This window comes from Chrysemys picta, chromosome 6 (genome assembly GCF_011386835.1).
Source record: "Chrysemys picta bellii isolate R12L10 chromosome 6, ASM1138683v2, whole genome shotgun sequence".
In the NCBI taxonomy this organism is placed as follows: Eukaryota; Metazoa; Chordata; order Testudines; family Emydidae; genus Chrysemys; species Chrysemys picta.
This window is the reverse complement of record NC_088796.1, coordinates 63,928,953-63,944,368: the sequence shown is the minus strand read 5'-3', so window position 1 is coordinate 63,944,368 and position 15,416 is coordinate 63,928,953. Positions and strand designations below refer to the sequence as shown.

Genomic DNA, 15,416 nt, shown 5'->3' with positions numbered 1-15,416 from the left:
TTGACCAGCCAGAAAGAATATAGCTTTAAATGTAATAAAGGCAAAGACTGGAACTTACAAAGCCTTACTAACATTAGTACGTACCCCTACATTGTTGAGGTAATTAAAACATTAACAAACCTCAATGGCTAGCATTACTTAAACACACAAGTTTAAGCACATAATCTTCTTAAGCATAATAAAACCTTTACTTTGGAAGTCAAGCTCTACAGCAATGATCACCACTATTTCAGCAGTGCTATTTCCTATTTAAGTGTTCTCTTCTCTGACTGATGTTCAATAAATCTTCTAGAACAGGGCAATCTCTATATTTTTTTCAAAGCAAAAAGATATTTTTGTACCTAATGATTCATTTGAACCTCTAACGCTGCCTCTTCATTTATCAAAAACTGGACAGTAAAACTGAAAAAAAAAGTAATTTTTTCAATGAATCATCAAGTATGATGACTTTCTTTGCTGGTTTCAACAACAGCAAAAATATCTTTGCAAAGTTCATATCCTGAAATGCTAATATTGGTGGCCTTTGTAAGAAGTGACCCTGTCTATCCTTCAAGACATGGAATGCCAAAGGAGAAATTATACTGCAGTGGTATCTGTGGGGGACACTTCTTTTCCCATCACAAACTGTTTTCTAGTTGCATAAGTTAAATACAAATCAATACTACGAGTAGGACAGCAGAAATGTACTGACGGAGCATGGATGTAACAGATTATGTATTACTGATTTTTAATTCTAAGATTGTGTAAAACTATTCTATTGGCCAATAATATTCATTTCTTTACTGATCACATAGTTAACATTTCCACATTTAGCTTGATTTAAATGATGTTTTGTAGGAACACTGGCAGGATCTTGACAAGGGCCATCAGAACCAAAGGTCAGAGCAGGGTCAAACCTGAGGCTGGGAATAGCAGAGGATTTTTTTAGTCAGGTTCCAGGTCAAGGCTGATACCAAGGGTCAGAGTCAGGTTTCAGGGTCTGGGTCAGGAGGTGAAGTCCAGATTAAGCCAAGGACAAAGCCAGGAAGTCAAGAGCAGGAATGGTCATGGTAGTTATAGGAGATTCACACTGTTGTCTTGACAATTTCTGGAATGCCCCTTGGGTTTATATAGGGCAGGGAACCAATCATGAGCCAGGAGGCTGCTTTCTGTCAGACCTCTTGAGGAGGGACTTCCCAATGGTCTATGTCCACAGCAGGTCATGGGTAGGAGTGCACAAGCTAGTTACAACTGACGCTGGGTAGCAGCTCTGTAGGCCCGGGTCTGAGACCTGCTGGCCCTTACAAACACAATATCCGCAATCTTTTAAAAGTGAACAACTATTAAAAAATATAAACAAATTAGTTACAATTTTATGTTTCTCCTTTTATGTTGAAATGTACAAAATATATTGAAGATACATGGAACTTTATATTTTATAGATAGAAAGCACCATGTATACTTAATAAAATGTGTATGTTGGTTAAAATATGGCTCAGTGAGACTGGGGTCATTGACAGATGACTGGGGGTGACTGGATAAGAGACCAGGATAAATACATAGAGGGGCAAAGATGAAAGCATAATAAAGAGCTGGAACATGATGGGGTAAAGAAGAGGGAACCAGTGGAGAGATTAAAAGAAGGGTGATGTGATGAGACTGACAGGTAAGTACGGTGATCCCGGTGACAGCATTTGGTAAGTACTGGAGGTCAGTGGGGTCAGGAGGAAGTTTTAATAATTGTAATGGGAATAAAGGCCTGACTGAAAGTTTGAGTTGTAGGGTTAGAGGGATTCAGACTGATCTTGGAAGAACTGAAAGGATTTGGAAACATCCAGAAACAAAAATGACCTTCTGGTCACAGACCTGAATGACTGGGTGGATGGTGGAGTTATCAGTAACCAGAAATAAGAGAAGAAGAGAGGGTTTGGGAAGGAAGACAAGAAGTTTGATTTTGGTTGAAATGCAGGAATGGAATATTGTTTTTTAATTCTGAAGATAAAATGTTGTTTAAGGTGTAACCTGTTTGGGCCTGTAATGCTTGTTTTTACTTGGGAATAACTATTTTACAAAAAGAAGAACAGGAGTACTTGTGGCACCTTAGAGACTAACAAATTTATTAGCGCATAAGCTTTTGTGGACTACAGCCCACTTCTTCGGATGCATATAGAATGGAACATATATTGAGGATATATATATATATACGAAAGCTTATGCTCTAATAAATTTGTTAGTCTCTAAGGTGCCACAAGTACTCCTGTTCTTCTTTTTGCGGATACAGACTAAGACGGCTGCTACTCTGAAACCTTTATTTTACAGTAGATTGAATTGCTTCAGACATAATCCTCCTAGCAAAAACCAAAAAACAAGCAGTTTGTGATGTCAAGAAAACTTCCTTGATGAGTCATTAACTAGCAAAACATTAATATTTTTCACTTTTTATTTTAGGAAGTAGTAGCTAGATGGAAGAGTTCAGATTGTGAAATGTGTGAATGTTTTTTCACTGCCTACATTGCTGCTGATTTTACATTCTATTTCCATCTTCCTCCACCCAGTTCCCACTGTAGGAGTTTGAGTGGAAACTCCAACTTTACCAAATGTCAGGATAGAAAGTAAGTTTTCCCTAGTTATTTGGCTCTAAGAATTGATGTATTTGTTCTTCTGAATTTGTATGATATTATAAAGGACAGGTAACAGGAAATAGAGTTCCACCTTTATGCCAGTGGTTCAGTTCTATCTCAGGTTAGCAGTCTATGTGAAGGAGTTGATGTCTCATTTCAACCATGTACATCAATGGCCACAGCTGGCACTAGTTAATCATCTCAAAGGAGAGGCTAACAACTGAGTAGTCATAGCAACTAATTTGCCCTCTCACCTCGGGAAGTGGCTTTTTTAAGTCAGGGTTGAGGCATATTGGCAGCTAGCTTTCACTGATTCTACCTCTACTGTATCTTTTCTGTGGATACAGAATCCTGTTCTTTAGAGTTGTCACTGGAATCTTTTGTCAGCAATAAATTTACTTAAAATAAAAGAAGGGACAGTAACTCCCCACTTAACGTCCTCTTGCTTAACGTTGTTTTGATCTTACGTCCCTGCTCAATTACAGAACATGCTTCATTTAAAGTTGTTCAGTACTTTGCTATAATGTTGTTTGGCTGCCTGCTTTGTCCACAGCTAGCAGCCCCCCTATAAGCTCCCCTATGCCCCCTCCCACAGTGCCTCCTGCCCGCTGGCAGACCCTGTGAATGAGCGCCTTCTCCCTCCTCCCCCCGCCTCCTACCCTCAGCAATCAGCTGGCTTGCGGCATTCAGGAGGGAGTGGGGAGGAGCGAGGACTCGGCATGCAGGCTCCCCCTCCCTCCCCTGCCTCCCAAACGCCACAAACCAACTGATTGCCGTTGGCAGGAGGCAGGGGAGGGAGGGGGGGAGCCTGTGCGCTGAGTCCTTGCTCCTCCCTCCTGAATGTCGCAAGCCAGCTGATTGCCGAGGGCAGGAGGGAGGGAGGAGTAGCGAGGATGCAGCACACCTCCCCTGCCTCCTGCCCGTGGCAATCAGCTGGCTTGTAGTGTTCAGGAGGGAGGGGGAGCCTGCGTGCTGTGTCCTCTCTCCTCCCCCCTCCCTCCTGAACACTGCAAGCCAGCTAATTGCCGCTGGCAGAAGGAAGGGGGGGAGAACAAGGACCCGGCGTGCGGAGTAAAGGGGAAGGTGGGCGGGGGAAGAAGAGGTGGGATAAGGGTGGGGGCTTAGGGGAAAGGGGGGCATGGGGGGGCTGAAGGTTAAGGCCCCCGCCCCTGGTGCTTGCAGAGTAGGGGAAGCTGCCGCTGTTGCTGCGCAATGTGCTTCTCCTAGCCTACAGCACCTTCAGCCTCCTTGCCTTCCTCATTGTCTCCAGTGCCAGTGGGCTGTGCCTGTGTGGGGTAAGGCGGGGGCACCTCCAAACTATTGTACTGTACTGTATGGCAAAAAAAATTCCCTGGAACCTAACCCCCTGTCATAAACATACAGCTAAGGGTAGCATAAAATCCCTTCTTTACCTGTAAAGGGTTAAGAAGCTCAAATAACCTGGTTGGCACCTTACCAAAAGGACCAATGAGGGGAAAAGATACTTTCAAATCTGTGGGGGAAGGTTTTTGTTTGTCTCTTTGTGTGCTCTCTCAAGGTCAGCGAGGAATCAGGGCAGGGAAAATACATCTCCCAAAGCCATACCTGAACTAAGCATCTAAGATTGTAAGTAATAGGAAGAAAATGCGTTAGATTATCTTTTGTTTTAGCTTGTGAATTGTCCCTGTGCTATGAGGGAGGTTTATTCCTGTTTTTTTTTTTTTTTTTTCGTAACTTTAAAGTTTTGCCTAGAGGGGAATCCTCTGGGTTTTGAATCTGCTTACCCTGTCAAATTACCTTCCATCCTGATTTTACAGAGGTGCTTCTTTTACTTTTTCTTTATAATAAAGTTCTGCTTTTAAGAACCTGATTGGTTTTTAGTGTCCTAAAAACCCAAGGGCTGGTATGTGCCCACTTTGTTAACCTATTTGGTTGGTATATTATTCTCAAGCCTCCCCAGGAAAGGGGGTGAAGGGGTTTGGGGGGATTTTGGGGGAACAGAAACTCCAAGTGATTCTTTTCCTTGAATCTTTGTCTCACTTGGTGGTGGCAGCAGAACTCATCCAAAGACAAGGAAGGATTTGCGCCTTGGGGAAGTTTTTAACCTAAGATGGTAGAAATAAGCTTAGGGGGTCTTTCATGCGGGTCCCCACATCTGTACCCCAAAGTTCAGAGTGGGGAGGGAACCCTGACCCTTCCCCCCCCCCCCATTTACGTTCATTCTTATGGGGACATTGGATTCGCTTAAAATCATTTCACTTAAAGTCGCATTTTTCAGGAACATAACTACAACGTTAAGTGAGGAGTTACCGTATGTGGTAGATAACATGGAAATGGTTACATTAAGCTGCTGCACTTTATTTTACTAGTTAAACTTTATTTGACCCTTAATTTAGTTTATAGGGCAGTTTAATATATTCACGGCAATAACATCATATAATGATAAGCAGTTTCTTGTAGGTTTTAAGCACACTCTTTAAAGAACTCAGTTGATGTAGTACCTAGTTTGTGTATCATTAAGAAAACAGATGTCACAATAAACACACTTTAAAAAAAATATATTTTCCAGCCGTGTGAATTGAGGAGTTGGACTTATTGTCTATGTTTTTAGAACATCATGGGGCAGATAAACAGCTGATGTAAATATTAAACCAGCATAGTTCAATCAAGGCATATGTCAGAGTATCCAGTTCATTACCTTTTAAATCTTAAAATAATTATTTTAAGTGTTTACCAATCATCAATAACTTAGTTTTAAAACAGTCTAAACAGTGGTATTGAATTTTTGATATTTACTGGCTCTGTTTCTGGCTACTATCCAAGTAGGTTTCCGTGAAGTAGCATTGCGTAAATTGGAGCACAGATATACAGCATTACCTGTAGTTTAAAGCCACAATAAACCAGAAGATGTCTCTGAGAGCAGCTGGGGAATTTAGGAGGAGGAGAAGCAAGTGACTTGCTTGGGCTCTAGAGGATTTAACGTGAGCCAAATCCAGAATAATGGGAGAAACAGTAGTAAACACTTCACAGTTTGCTGTTTGGTAAATTTCAAAAATCTAGAATAAATATTCTATCTTCAAAAAATATAGTATGAGAGATAGTTGTTGAAGATTTCATGTTAGGGAAACTGAATTTATATTTTATAGTGCCATTAAAAATGTCATTTTTATTTAATAAACCCATGATATTTTCTATAACAAAATTTATTAACATTGAAACTTATAAACGCTATTAGAATTACATTACTATGAAAATAAAAATAGCACATTTCAGAGTGTTTCTGAAGTGTTACTAAAAGAGCATAGATAAACAACCAGGAACATGAACTTAGATGTTTATAAAGTAAAAGTTATGGCATTGTGTAAAACGTTGAAGAAATTTGTCTTTAGGTGGCTGCTGTTCTCTGCTTTACAATAAACTGTAGTCCTTTCCCAAAGCAGCTCTTAAGACAAAAGTTGCCACCGTCATATCTGAAAACTGACTAAGACCAAGATTCTGTCTGGACCTACCAGGGGATTGAGGAGTGGCAGAATAGTGAAGAAAAGGGTGCAATGAGGCTCCCCTCACAGCACACCTGCACCTGAACCTGAACCCTGATGAAATGGCCATCCTTGTGTCCCCTAGTCCACAGCTTCTCCTACAGGGCATGGAATGATGGGTAAAGGGTGAGGCCATTGCCCTTCCTTTTCCTTATTTACCAGTGCAGCTTGCTAAGCAAACAAGGGAGCAAGATTCTGCCTACTTAGAAAGCGGGAATGCAGCAGTCATTCCAGGGAGTCTATGGACTATGCTTTCAAGAGGCGCGATAGAGGCCTATACCAGGAAGTACAGTTGGCTGCAGCTGGGTGTGGTGCATGCAATATACTCTAAAATAACTCCAGTAGAGGGCTGTTGAAACCTCATTGGTTATGTCTCTGTGTATGCTGCCTGTGTCCAATACCAAACCAAGGACATTACACTGTCTATTCTCCAGAGAAATCTGGGAAACATTGTTATTTCCCAAGGCACAGTGTCTTCTGAAACTGTAATTGGGACATGGCACCCCTAAGCAGGAAATCTACCAGAAAAAGACAGTGTCAGGAAAGGAGCAGAAGAGGTGTTTCTTTCCTGATAATCAGCTCCTTGAAGGAGTTTAATCTGACACTTCCCTTTCCAAAAGAACTTCCCATATGAATTGATTTTTCTGGAGATATGCAGCACAGTCTTCTATGTAATATTGCCAGCAGTGAGAAATAAGTTTAAAAAAAAATCTATCTTCTGTTACTGAGGGCTTAATATTTTACTTCTGATGGCTGAGAAGCGGAGCTACATTTTACAAACAGAGCAATTTTCATAAATTCACTATTTATACTACTGAACTACATGTGCTATATTGACAAAGTGGTTAAGCAGAAATTGGCCACAGAGAATTCCAAATTCCCACCCCTTACCTGGAGGGGGAGATCACTCCTACTGCCTTTGGGAAGAAAAGAAATCATCCCAACATCATCAGTAACAAACACCTAGCTTTATTAGCAACAGTTACTTTGACCAGCCAACAAGCAGTGCCTCCTCAGCATCACTCACCAAACATGGTCTCCTTCCTTAACGACATGCTAAACTATATCTCAGCCCAACCAGAGATTGGTGGTGGTGTACAAAGCAGTTTCTCTTGTTTGCTCATCGCCCTGCCAATCTGGGCTCTGGAGACAGGACCAGCTTTCACAGCACTGCTGATGATCTGTGGCATGGCTGCTCCAACATGGAAAAAGGGGTAAACAGTGAGGTGGCAAAATCTGCAGATGATACAAAACTACTCAAGATAGTTAAGTCCCAGGCAGACTGCAAAGAGCTAAAAAAGGATCTCTCAAACCAGGGTGACTGGGCAACAAAATGGCAGATGAAATTCAATGTTGATAAATGCAAAGTAATGCATACTGGAAAACAATCCCAATTATACATATAAAATAATTGGGTCTAAATTAGCAGTTACCACTCAAGAAAGAGATCTTGGAGTCATTGTGGATAGTTCTCTGAAAAAAATTCACTTGTGCAGCGGCAGTCAAAAAAGCAAACAGAATGTTGGGAATCATTAAGAAAAGGCTAAATAAGAAGACAGAAAATTTCATATTGCCTCTATATAAATCCATGGTACGTCCACATCTTAAATACTGTGTGCAGATGTGGTCGCCCCATCTCAAAAAAGATATATTGGAATTGGAAAAGGTTCAGAAAAGGGCAACAAAATGATTAAGGGTATGGAACAGCTGCCATATGAGGAGAGATTAATAAGACTGGGACTTTTCAGCTTGGAAAAGAGATGACTAAGGAGGGATATGATAGAGGTCTATACAATCATTACTGGTGAGGAGAAGGTAAATAAGGAAGTGTTATTTACTCCTTCTCATATCACAAGAACTAGGGGTCACCAAATGAAATTAATAGGCAGCAGGTTTAAAACAAACAAAAGGAAGTATTTTTTCACACAACGCACAGTCAACCTATGGAATGCCTTGCCAGAGGATGTTGTGAAGGCCGAGACAATACCAGGGTTCAAAAAAAGAACTAGATAAGTTCATGGAGGATAGGTCCATCAGTGGCTATTATCCATGATGGGCAGGGATCGTTTCCCTAGCCTCTGTTTGACAGAAGCTGGGAATGGGCGAAAGGGGATGGATCACTTGATGATTACCTGTTCTGTTCATTCCCTTTGGGGCACCTGGCATTGGCCACTGTCGGAAGCCAGGATACGGGGCTAGATGGACCTTTAGTCTGACCCTCTATGGCCGTTCTTATGTTCAAAGCTGATTGAACCAGAGATACTAAACTAAGCCTTTCATTACTAAATTATGACATTGCACCTTATATGGCTTAATTCTGCAGTCCTTTATTTCAATTTGAGTTTGCCTGTATAAAAAAAAAGAATGCAGAGTAAGATGTGAAAGCACTGCATTCTTTCTTACCTGCTTTTCCTGGGCCATCTAAAAATAAGAGGAACTCAGTGGGTTAATATAGTTTAATCCAGATAGATCTTCTGGTTATCTATTTTACCTGAATTTAATTACTAACTTTTTTTAAAAGAAAAACTTGTCACTTATTTCAAGAAGTAAGAGAGAATACATCAGTTTTGAGAGAATAAGTATATTGTTTAGAAAAACAGTTTATTAATGATTTTTTGTAACCTCATTTGATGTAGTCCATCTTCCTTCAAGTAGATAATCAAATGGAGTCTTGTAATCAGGTGCAGAAACAAAACACAGCAACAGAGTGTCGGGTCTGTGTGGATAGAATCTTTATAAACATAAACCAAGGTTATATAGAATCAAAAGGAATAAAAAGATTTTTAAACCTGGGAGTCACCCTAACACTCGGAGCTTGAGTAGGAAGCCCTGCCTTCCCACAGCATTTTCCTTTTCCCACCAACCCTTTGTTACAGCCCTTCCCCTGATCCCTTGTATATTGGGAAGAACAAGGGAAGCTGCAGTTAGCTCTTGTGTAATGGGGGCAACATAATGCCCTTGCACTCTGTCAAAATACAGTAGTAAATCAGTTAGTTTCACTTTCTTCCTTTATCCTTGCCAACTATATTTCTATTGTGGCTCTCCCATCTCCAATGCACAGCAATATTCACAACAGCTTGCTAAGAAAGGCAGCTGGAAAAAGACCACAGAGGCCCAGTTTTTAAAAAACATGTTTCTAATAAGACAAAATTGCTTATTAGAGATTTCCTGTTATTTTATATATCCTGACATTTGTGCTCTTAGTGCCAACATTTATCTAAATTTTAATTTTGTTATTTTTCTGCCTGAAATATTTTCATGGAAAAAACAGCAGAACAGCCCTCTTTTCAGATTCTCATAATTTCTGATATATCAGAAATGTGATGTATTGCATGGAAATAGATTGTCGTGCGATATATGCTTGCATTTTGTTAATGAAATGCTTTGTGATGGTCTTGAAAAAATTGCATGACACCAAATGTTTGAACAGATTGAACCTAAACACAAAAATATTGGGCCGGTCCAACTCTCACTGAAGTGAATGGGAGTTGTGCCATTGATTTAGATGGGATCTGAAATAGGCCTATTCCTTTGTTTTTCCTCTCTCTGTTGTGGGAAGGAGTTAAATATGAATAGCTAAATATTTAAGCTTTAAATGGCTTCAAATTCAACATGCAAAAGATTTTAAACTATTAATTTGTTCAGAATTAAACTATTTTGTGAATTATTTTTATTATTTACTTTTACTGCAACCCTTATATTGAGTGGCATTTACTCCTTGAATGGGACTTCTTGCTTGAGCAGTGGGAGAGTAAGCATTGTAGACCTGGAACAGATTCTCAGGAATATATTTTCTTGGTCATAGACTCATTCCTATTTCCATTCCCTTTACACTGCAGTGCAATGGCAAATGAAATCCCCAGCAGAGGGGACTTCTCAAGTGGCTTAAAGGTGGTGGAGCTAGCTCCTACACAAACCACTCCCACCCCACCCATCCACACATGTACTTTCTCCCTGCCATCAGCATAGAAGATGCATCAGGGAAGTTAAAGGGAATATGGAGATGGAATGGAGCTCCACCTTGGTAATTATCAGCTGATGTGCTTCTTTAGGGATGACAGCTAGCTGGACTAAGAGTTATTCTAACTTACCCCAATGCTAGGTCTACAGTAGCTTGAGAATCAAAGATAGCTCTATTTGGTCAGTTTCACTCCAAAATGGTTTCCAAAAATTCATTTGCTGCTGCTGGTGCTGTGTTGTTAACTCTCTCCAGTAATAGGATCATGGAGAATCATGGAAAATCCCAGGCCTTCACAAAGTTCAGACCTGCTCCAGGGAAATCTCCTGTGATTGGCTGCCTACCTCATTTTCTTGGCACCTGGGGAAGAACAGCCACTCCCATTTGTAGCAGATGGTGGGCAGAGTTCTCTCTCACCTCAAGAGCTGAGGGAGGTTTTTGGGTAAGGGAGAAGGAGTATCCAATGTCATTTTCACAGAGAGGAGGAAGCAGAAAGAGCCCATCAGCTCAGAGCAGTCGGTCCCTCCATTGAAAAATGGGTCAACTCCTCTCTATCTATGTAACACCAGGTCAAGGAAGGAGGAGAATTGCCCCCTTCTGCTAAGTGTGAAAGAGTGGATGGTGAAGAATTCCTGGAGTCCCACCTCACCAGACCTGGTACAGAAGGGTGAGGAGGCCCTGAACGTGCACCCCACAATCCTGAAAGAAGGATGAAGGACCTCCACAACTGCAGGAGGAGCAGAGGTGTGCTGGGAGTCAAGGGGTAGTGGTGGGACTGCAGGAGTGCAGAACTGATGCTTGGCTTAATGGTCAGCATTGATATGGAGCTGGACTGCAAAAGATTAATTGATTTGGAGCTGGGGTGCAGAGTTAACATGGGGCTACTAGCATGTTTCATAGATAACTTATGTGGGTCTGTGAGACAGGAAGAGGTTGGTCTTTGGTGGCACATCATTAATTGGCATTTTGGGAGAAGCTGAGAGACCTCTGCACCATTAGGGAGCACTTTATGTATATTTTGTGTCACAAGAGGTTGGAAGGTATGAGCTTTGATCTGTGTTCTAATTTTGGAACTCCACACACAGGGGGAATTCAAAAAGCAGAAGAGAGATAAAAAATGCTCTGATTTGACCCAATCACATGATTTTTTAAAACTCTTGGCATTCATAATACTGCTGGTGATCTGTTAGATTATGACAGTTGGCTGACAGAACTTTGCAAATGAAAATGCACTTTTTGGTGCATATATGAGCATTGGTTGGATATAGGATTTAAATTCTGTCCTTGACGTGCATCATCCAATAGTGCCAACACCTTATTACCTTTTAAAAATGTCACTTGTAGTTGAAGCTTAAGGCCTGGTCTACACTACGGGTTTAGGTCGACTTTAGCAGCGTTAAACCGAATTAAGCCTGGACACGTCCACACAACGAAGCCCTTTCTTTCGACTTAAAGGGTCCTTTAAACCGGTTTCTTTACACCACCTCCGACGAGAGGATTAGCGATAAAACTGGCCTTTGTGGGTCGGAATTGGGGTAGTGTGGACGGAATTCGATGTTATTGGCCTCCGGGAGCTATCCCACAGTGCTTCATTGTGACCGCTCTGGACAGCACTCTCAACTCAGATGCACTGACCAGGTAGACAGGAAAAGACCCGCGAATGTTTGAATTTCATTTCCTGTTTGCCCAGCGTGGAGAGCACAGGTGACCACGCAGAGCTCATCAGCACAGGTAACCGTGATGGAGTCCCAGGATCGCAAAAGAGCTCCAGCATGGACCGAACGGGAGGTATGAGATCTGCTCGCCATATGGGGAGATGAAGCAGTGATAGCTGAACTCCGTAGCAGTAAAAGAAATGGAAAAGTGTTAGAAAAGATCTCCAAGGCCATGAAGGACCGAGGCCATAACAGGGACACACAGCAGTGCCGCGTGAAAATTAAGGAGCTACGGCAAGCTTACCACAAAGCCAGAGAAGCAAACGGAAGGTCCGGGGCAGAGCCGCAAACTTGCCGCTACTACGCGGAGCTGCATGCGATCCTAGGGGGTGCAGCCACCACTACCCCAACCGTGTGCTATGACTCTCTCACTGGAGAAACACACAGGGAAGATGGTTCGGGGAACGAGGAAGATGAGGATGGAGGTACTGTAGGTAGCTCACAGCAGCAAGGAAGCGGAGAAACCGGTTTCCCCAACAGCCAGGATATGTTTGTGACCCTGGACCTGGAACCAGTAACCCCCGAACTCACCCAAGACCCTCAGGGCACACAGGAGACCTCTGGTGAGTGTAACTTTGTAAATATTTGTAAACATTACACATGGTTTAAAAGCAAGCGTGTTTAATGATTACTTTGCCCTGGCAATCGCGGCCAGTACATCTACTGGAAAAGTCTGTTAACGTGTATGGGGATGGAGCGGAAATCCTCCAGGGACATCTCCAGAAAGCTCTCCTGGTTGAAATGGGGTGATTTTATTAAGGGGACATTCAGAGGCGCCCGTTCCTGCTCTTCTGACCAGAAATGTTCCCCGCTGTTAACCACGCGGTGGGGGGAGGGGTGAAGTGATCATCCCAGAGAATCGTGTGTGTGTGTGTGGGGGGGTGGTTTACTTGTGTTTGTGCCGCATGTTAACCGGGAAACCGCAGCCCCCTCCTTTTACATTGAAACCCCATTTTAAATGGACAACCCAATTCATCCTTGATATGGGAAATGCGCTGCTGTTTGCAACCTTTCCCGCATGTTAAGAAGGTTAAAAAAGCCAAAACACTGTGGCCTACCATGGCTGCCTGCAAGCCGAAATATGCGACCTTGTAATGAAAGAGTGTACCCATTGTTCTCTAAAAACGTGTCTTTTTTAACCACCTCTCCCTTCTCCTCCACCAGCTGCAAATGTTTCTCCTTCGCAGAGGCTCGTGAACATTAGAAAGAGAAAATGTAGGACGAGGGACAATATGTTCACGGAGCTGCAGATGTCCTCCCACGCTGATAGAGCACAGCAGAATGCGTGGAGGCAGTCAATGTCGGACATGAGAAAAGCCCAATATGAACGAGAGGAGAGGTGGCGGGCTGAATCGCGGGATGAACAGAGCAAGTGGCGGGCTGAAGACGATAGGTGGCGTCAGCTTGCAGACAGACGGCAAGAGGCAATGCTCCGTCTGCTGGAGCATCAAACTGATATGCTCGAGCGTATGGTTGAGTTGCAGGAAAGGCAGCAGGAGCAGAGACCGCCGCTACAGCCCCTGTGTAACCAACAGCCCTCCTCCCCAAGTTCCATAGCCTCCTCACCAAGACGCCCAAGAACACGGTGGGGGGGCCTCCGTCCACCCAGTCACTCCACCCCAGATGATCGCCCAAGCATCAGAAGGCTGGCCTTCAATAAGAGTTAAAGTTTTAAAATGCAGTGTGTCCTTTTCCATCCCTCCTCCCCCACCCATCCCAGGCTAATTTGGCAATTATCCCCCTACTTCTGTGAGGAACTAATAAAGAATGCATGAATGTGAAAAAACAATGACTTTATTGCCTCTGCAAGCGGGAGGGGAGGGTGGGGTGGGGTGGTTGGTTTACAGGGAAGTAGAGTGAACTGGGTTGGGGGGGGGTTTGGAGGGTTCATCAAGGAGAAACAAACAGAAGTTTCACACAGTAGCCTGGCCAGTCACAAAACTCGTTTTCAAAGCTTCTCTGATGCGCACCGCGCCCTGCTGTGCTCCTCTAACCGCCCTGGTGTCTGGCTGCGCGTAATCAGCGGCCAGGCGAGTTGCCTCAACCTCCCACCCCGCCATAAAGGTCTCCCCCTTACTCTCACAGATATTGTGGAGCGCACAGCAAGCAGCAATAACAATGGGGATATTCTTTTCGCTGAGGTCTGAGCGAGTCAGTAAGCTGCGCCAGCGCGCTTTTAAACGTCCAAATGCACATTCCACCACCATTCGGCACTTGCTCAGCCTGTAGTTGAACAGGTCCTGACTCCTGTCCAGGCTGCCTGTGTACGGCTTCATGAGCCATGGCATTAAGGGGTAGGCTGGGTCCCCAAGGATCACGATAGGCATTTCAACATCCCCAATGGTCACTTTCTGGTCCGGGAAGAAAGTCCCTTCCTCCAGCTTTCGAAACAGAGCAGAGTTCCTGAAGACGCGAGCATCATGTACCTTTCCCGGCCATCCCACGTTGATGTTGGTGAAACGTCCCTTGTGATCCACCAGGGCTTGCAGCAGGATTGAAAAGTACCCCTTGCGGTTTATGTAGTCGGTGGCTTGGTGCTCCGGTGACAAGATAGGGATATGGGTTCCGTCTATGGCCCCGCCACAGTTTGGGAATCCCATTTCAGCAAAACCATCCACTATTGACTGCACGTTGCCCAGAGTCACTACCCTTGCTATCACCAGGTCTTTCATTGCCGTGGCAAATTGGATCACAGCAGCCCCCACCGTAGATTTGCCCACTCCAAATTGATTCCCGACTGACCGGTAGCTGTCTGGCGTTGCAAGCTTCCACAGGGCTATCGCCACTCGCTTCTCAACTGTGAGGGCTGCTCTCATCTTGGTATCCTGGCGTTTCAGGGCAGGGGAAAGCAAGTCACAAAGTTCCATGAAAGTGCCCTTACGCATGCGAAAGTTTCGCAGCCACTGGGAATCGTCCCATACCTGCAGCACGATGCGGTCCCACCAGTCTGTGCTTGTTTCCCGGGCCCAGAATCGGCGTTCCACGGCATGAACCTGCCCCAGTGACACCATGATTTCCACATTGCTGGGGCCTGTGTCTTGTGAGAGGTCTATGTCAATGTCAATTTCCTCATCACTCTCGTCGCCGCGCTGCAATCGCCTCCTCGCCTGGTCCGGGTTTCGCCTTGGCATGTCCTGGCTCTACATATACTCCAGGACAATGCGCGTGGTGTTCATAGTGCTCATAATTGCAGCGGTGATCTGAGCGGGCTCCATGATCCCAGTGCTAGCTATGGCGCCTGGTCAGAAAAAAGGCGCGAAAGTAGTATCTGATGGACCAGGAGAGGGAGGGAGGGCCGAGTGACGACATGGCATACAGGTACAGGAACAGGGAGAAACACAAACAACTGTCACACAGAATGGTCCCCACAAAGATTAAACTGAAAACCCTGGGCTTAGCAGGCCATTGATTTCATGGAGGAAGGGGAAGCAAATGAATACAGAACAAATCTATTTTTTACATCTTAAGCTGGCAGCCGACGGTGCAGCATGAGTGATAGCCTCTCCAGTACGATGATGACGGTTACCAATCATAAAATACCATCATCTGCCAAAAGGCAAGGGGCTGCTGCTGTGTAGCAATGCAGCCCCACGTCTGCCAGCCCCACGTCCGCCAGCACCCAGCA

At 43.9% G+C, this 15,416-nt stretch overlaps 1 protein-coding gene across 1 annotated transcript; it reads left to right on the top strand.

Annotated features, from left to right (window-relative positions):
* Nucleotides 1–11,605: 11,605 nt before the first annotated feature.
* LOC135984313 (mediator of RNA polymerase II transcription subunit 15-like) lies at nucleotides 11,606–13,559 on the top strand. The gene is made up of 2 exons (XM_065599230.1): nucleotides 11,606–12,354; nucleotides 12,956–13,559. Exons 1-2 carry the CDS (start codon nucleotides 11,964–11,966, stop codon nucleotides 13,456–13,458), a joined length of 894 nt encoding a protein of 297 aa, XP_065455302.1. The 5' UTR covers nucleotides 11,606–11,963; the 3' UTR covers nucleotides 13,459–13,559.
* Nucleotides 13,560–15,416: the final 1,857 nt, after the last annotated feature.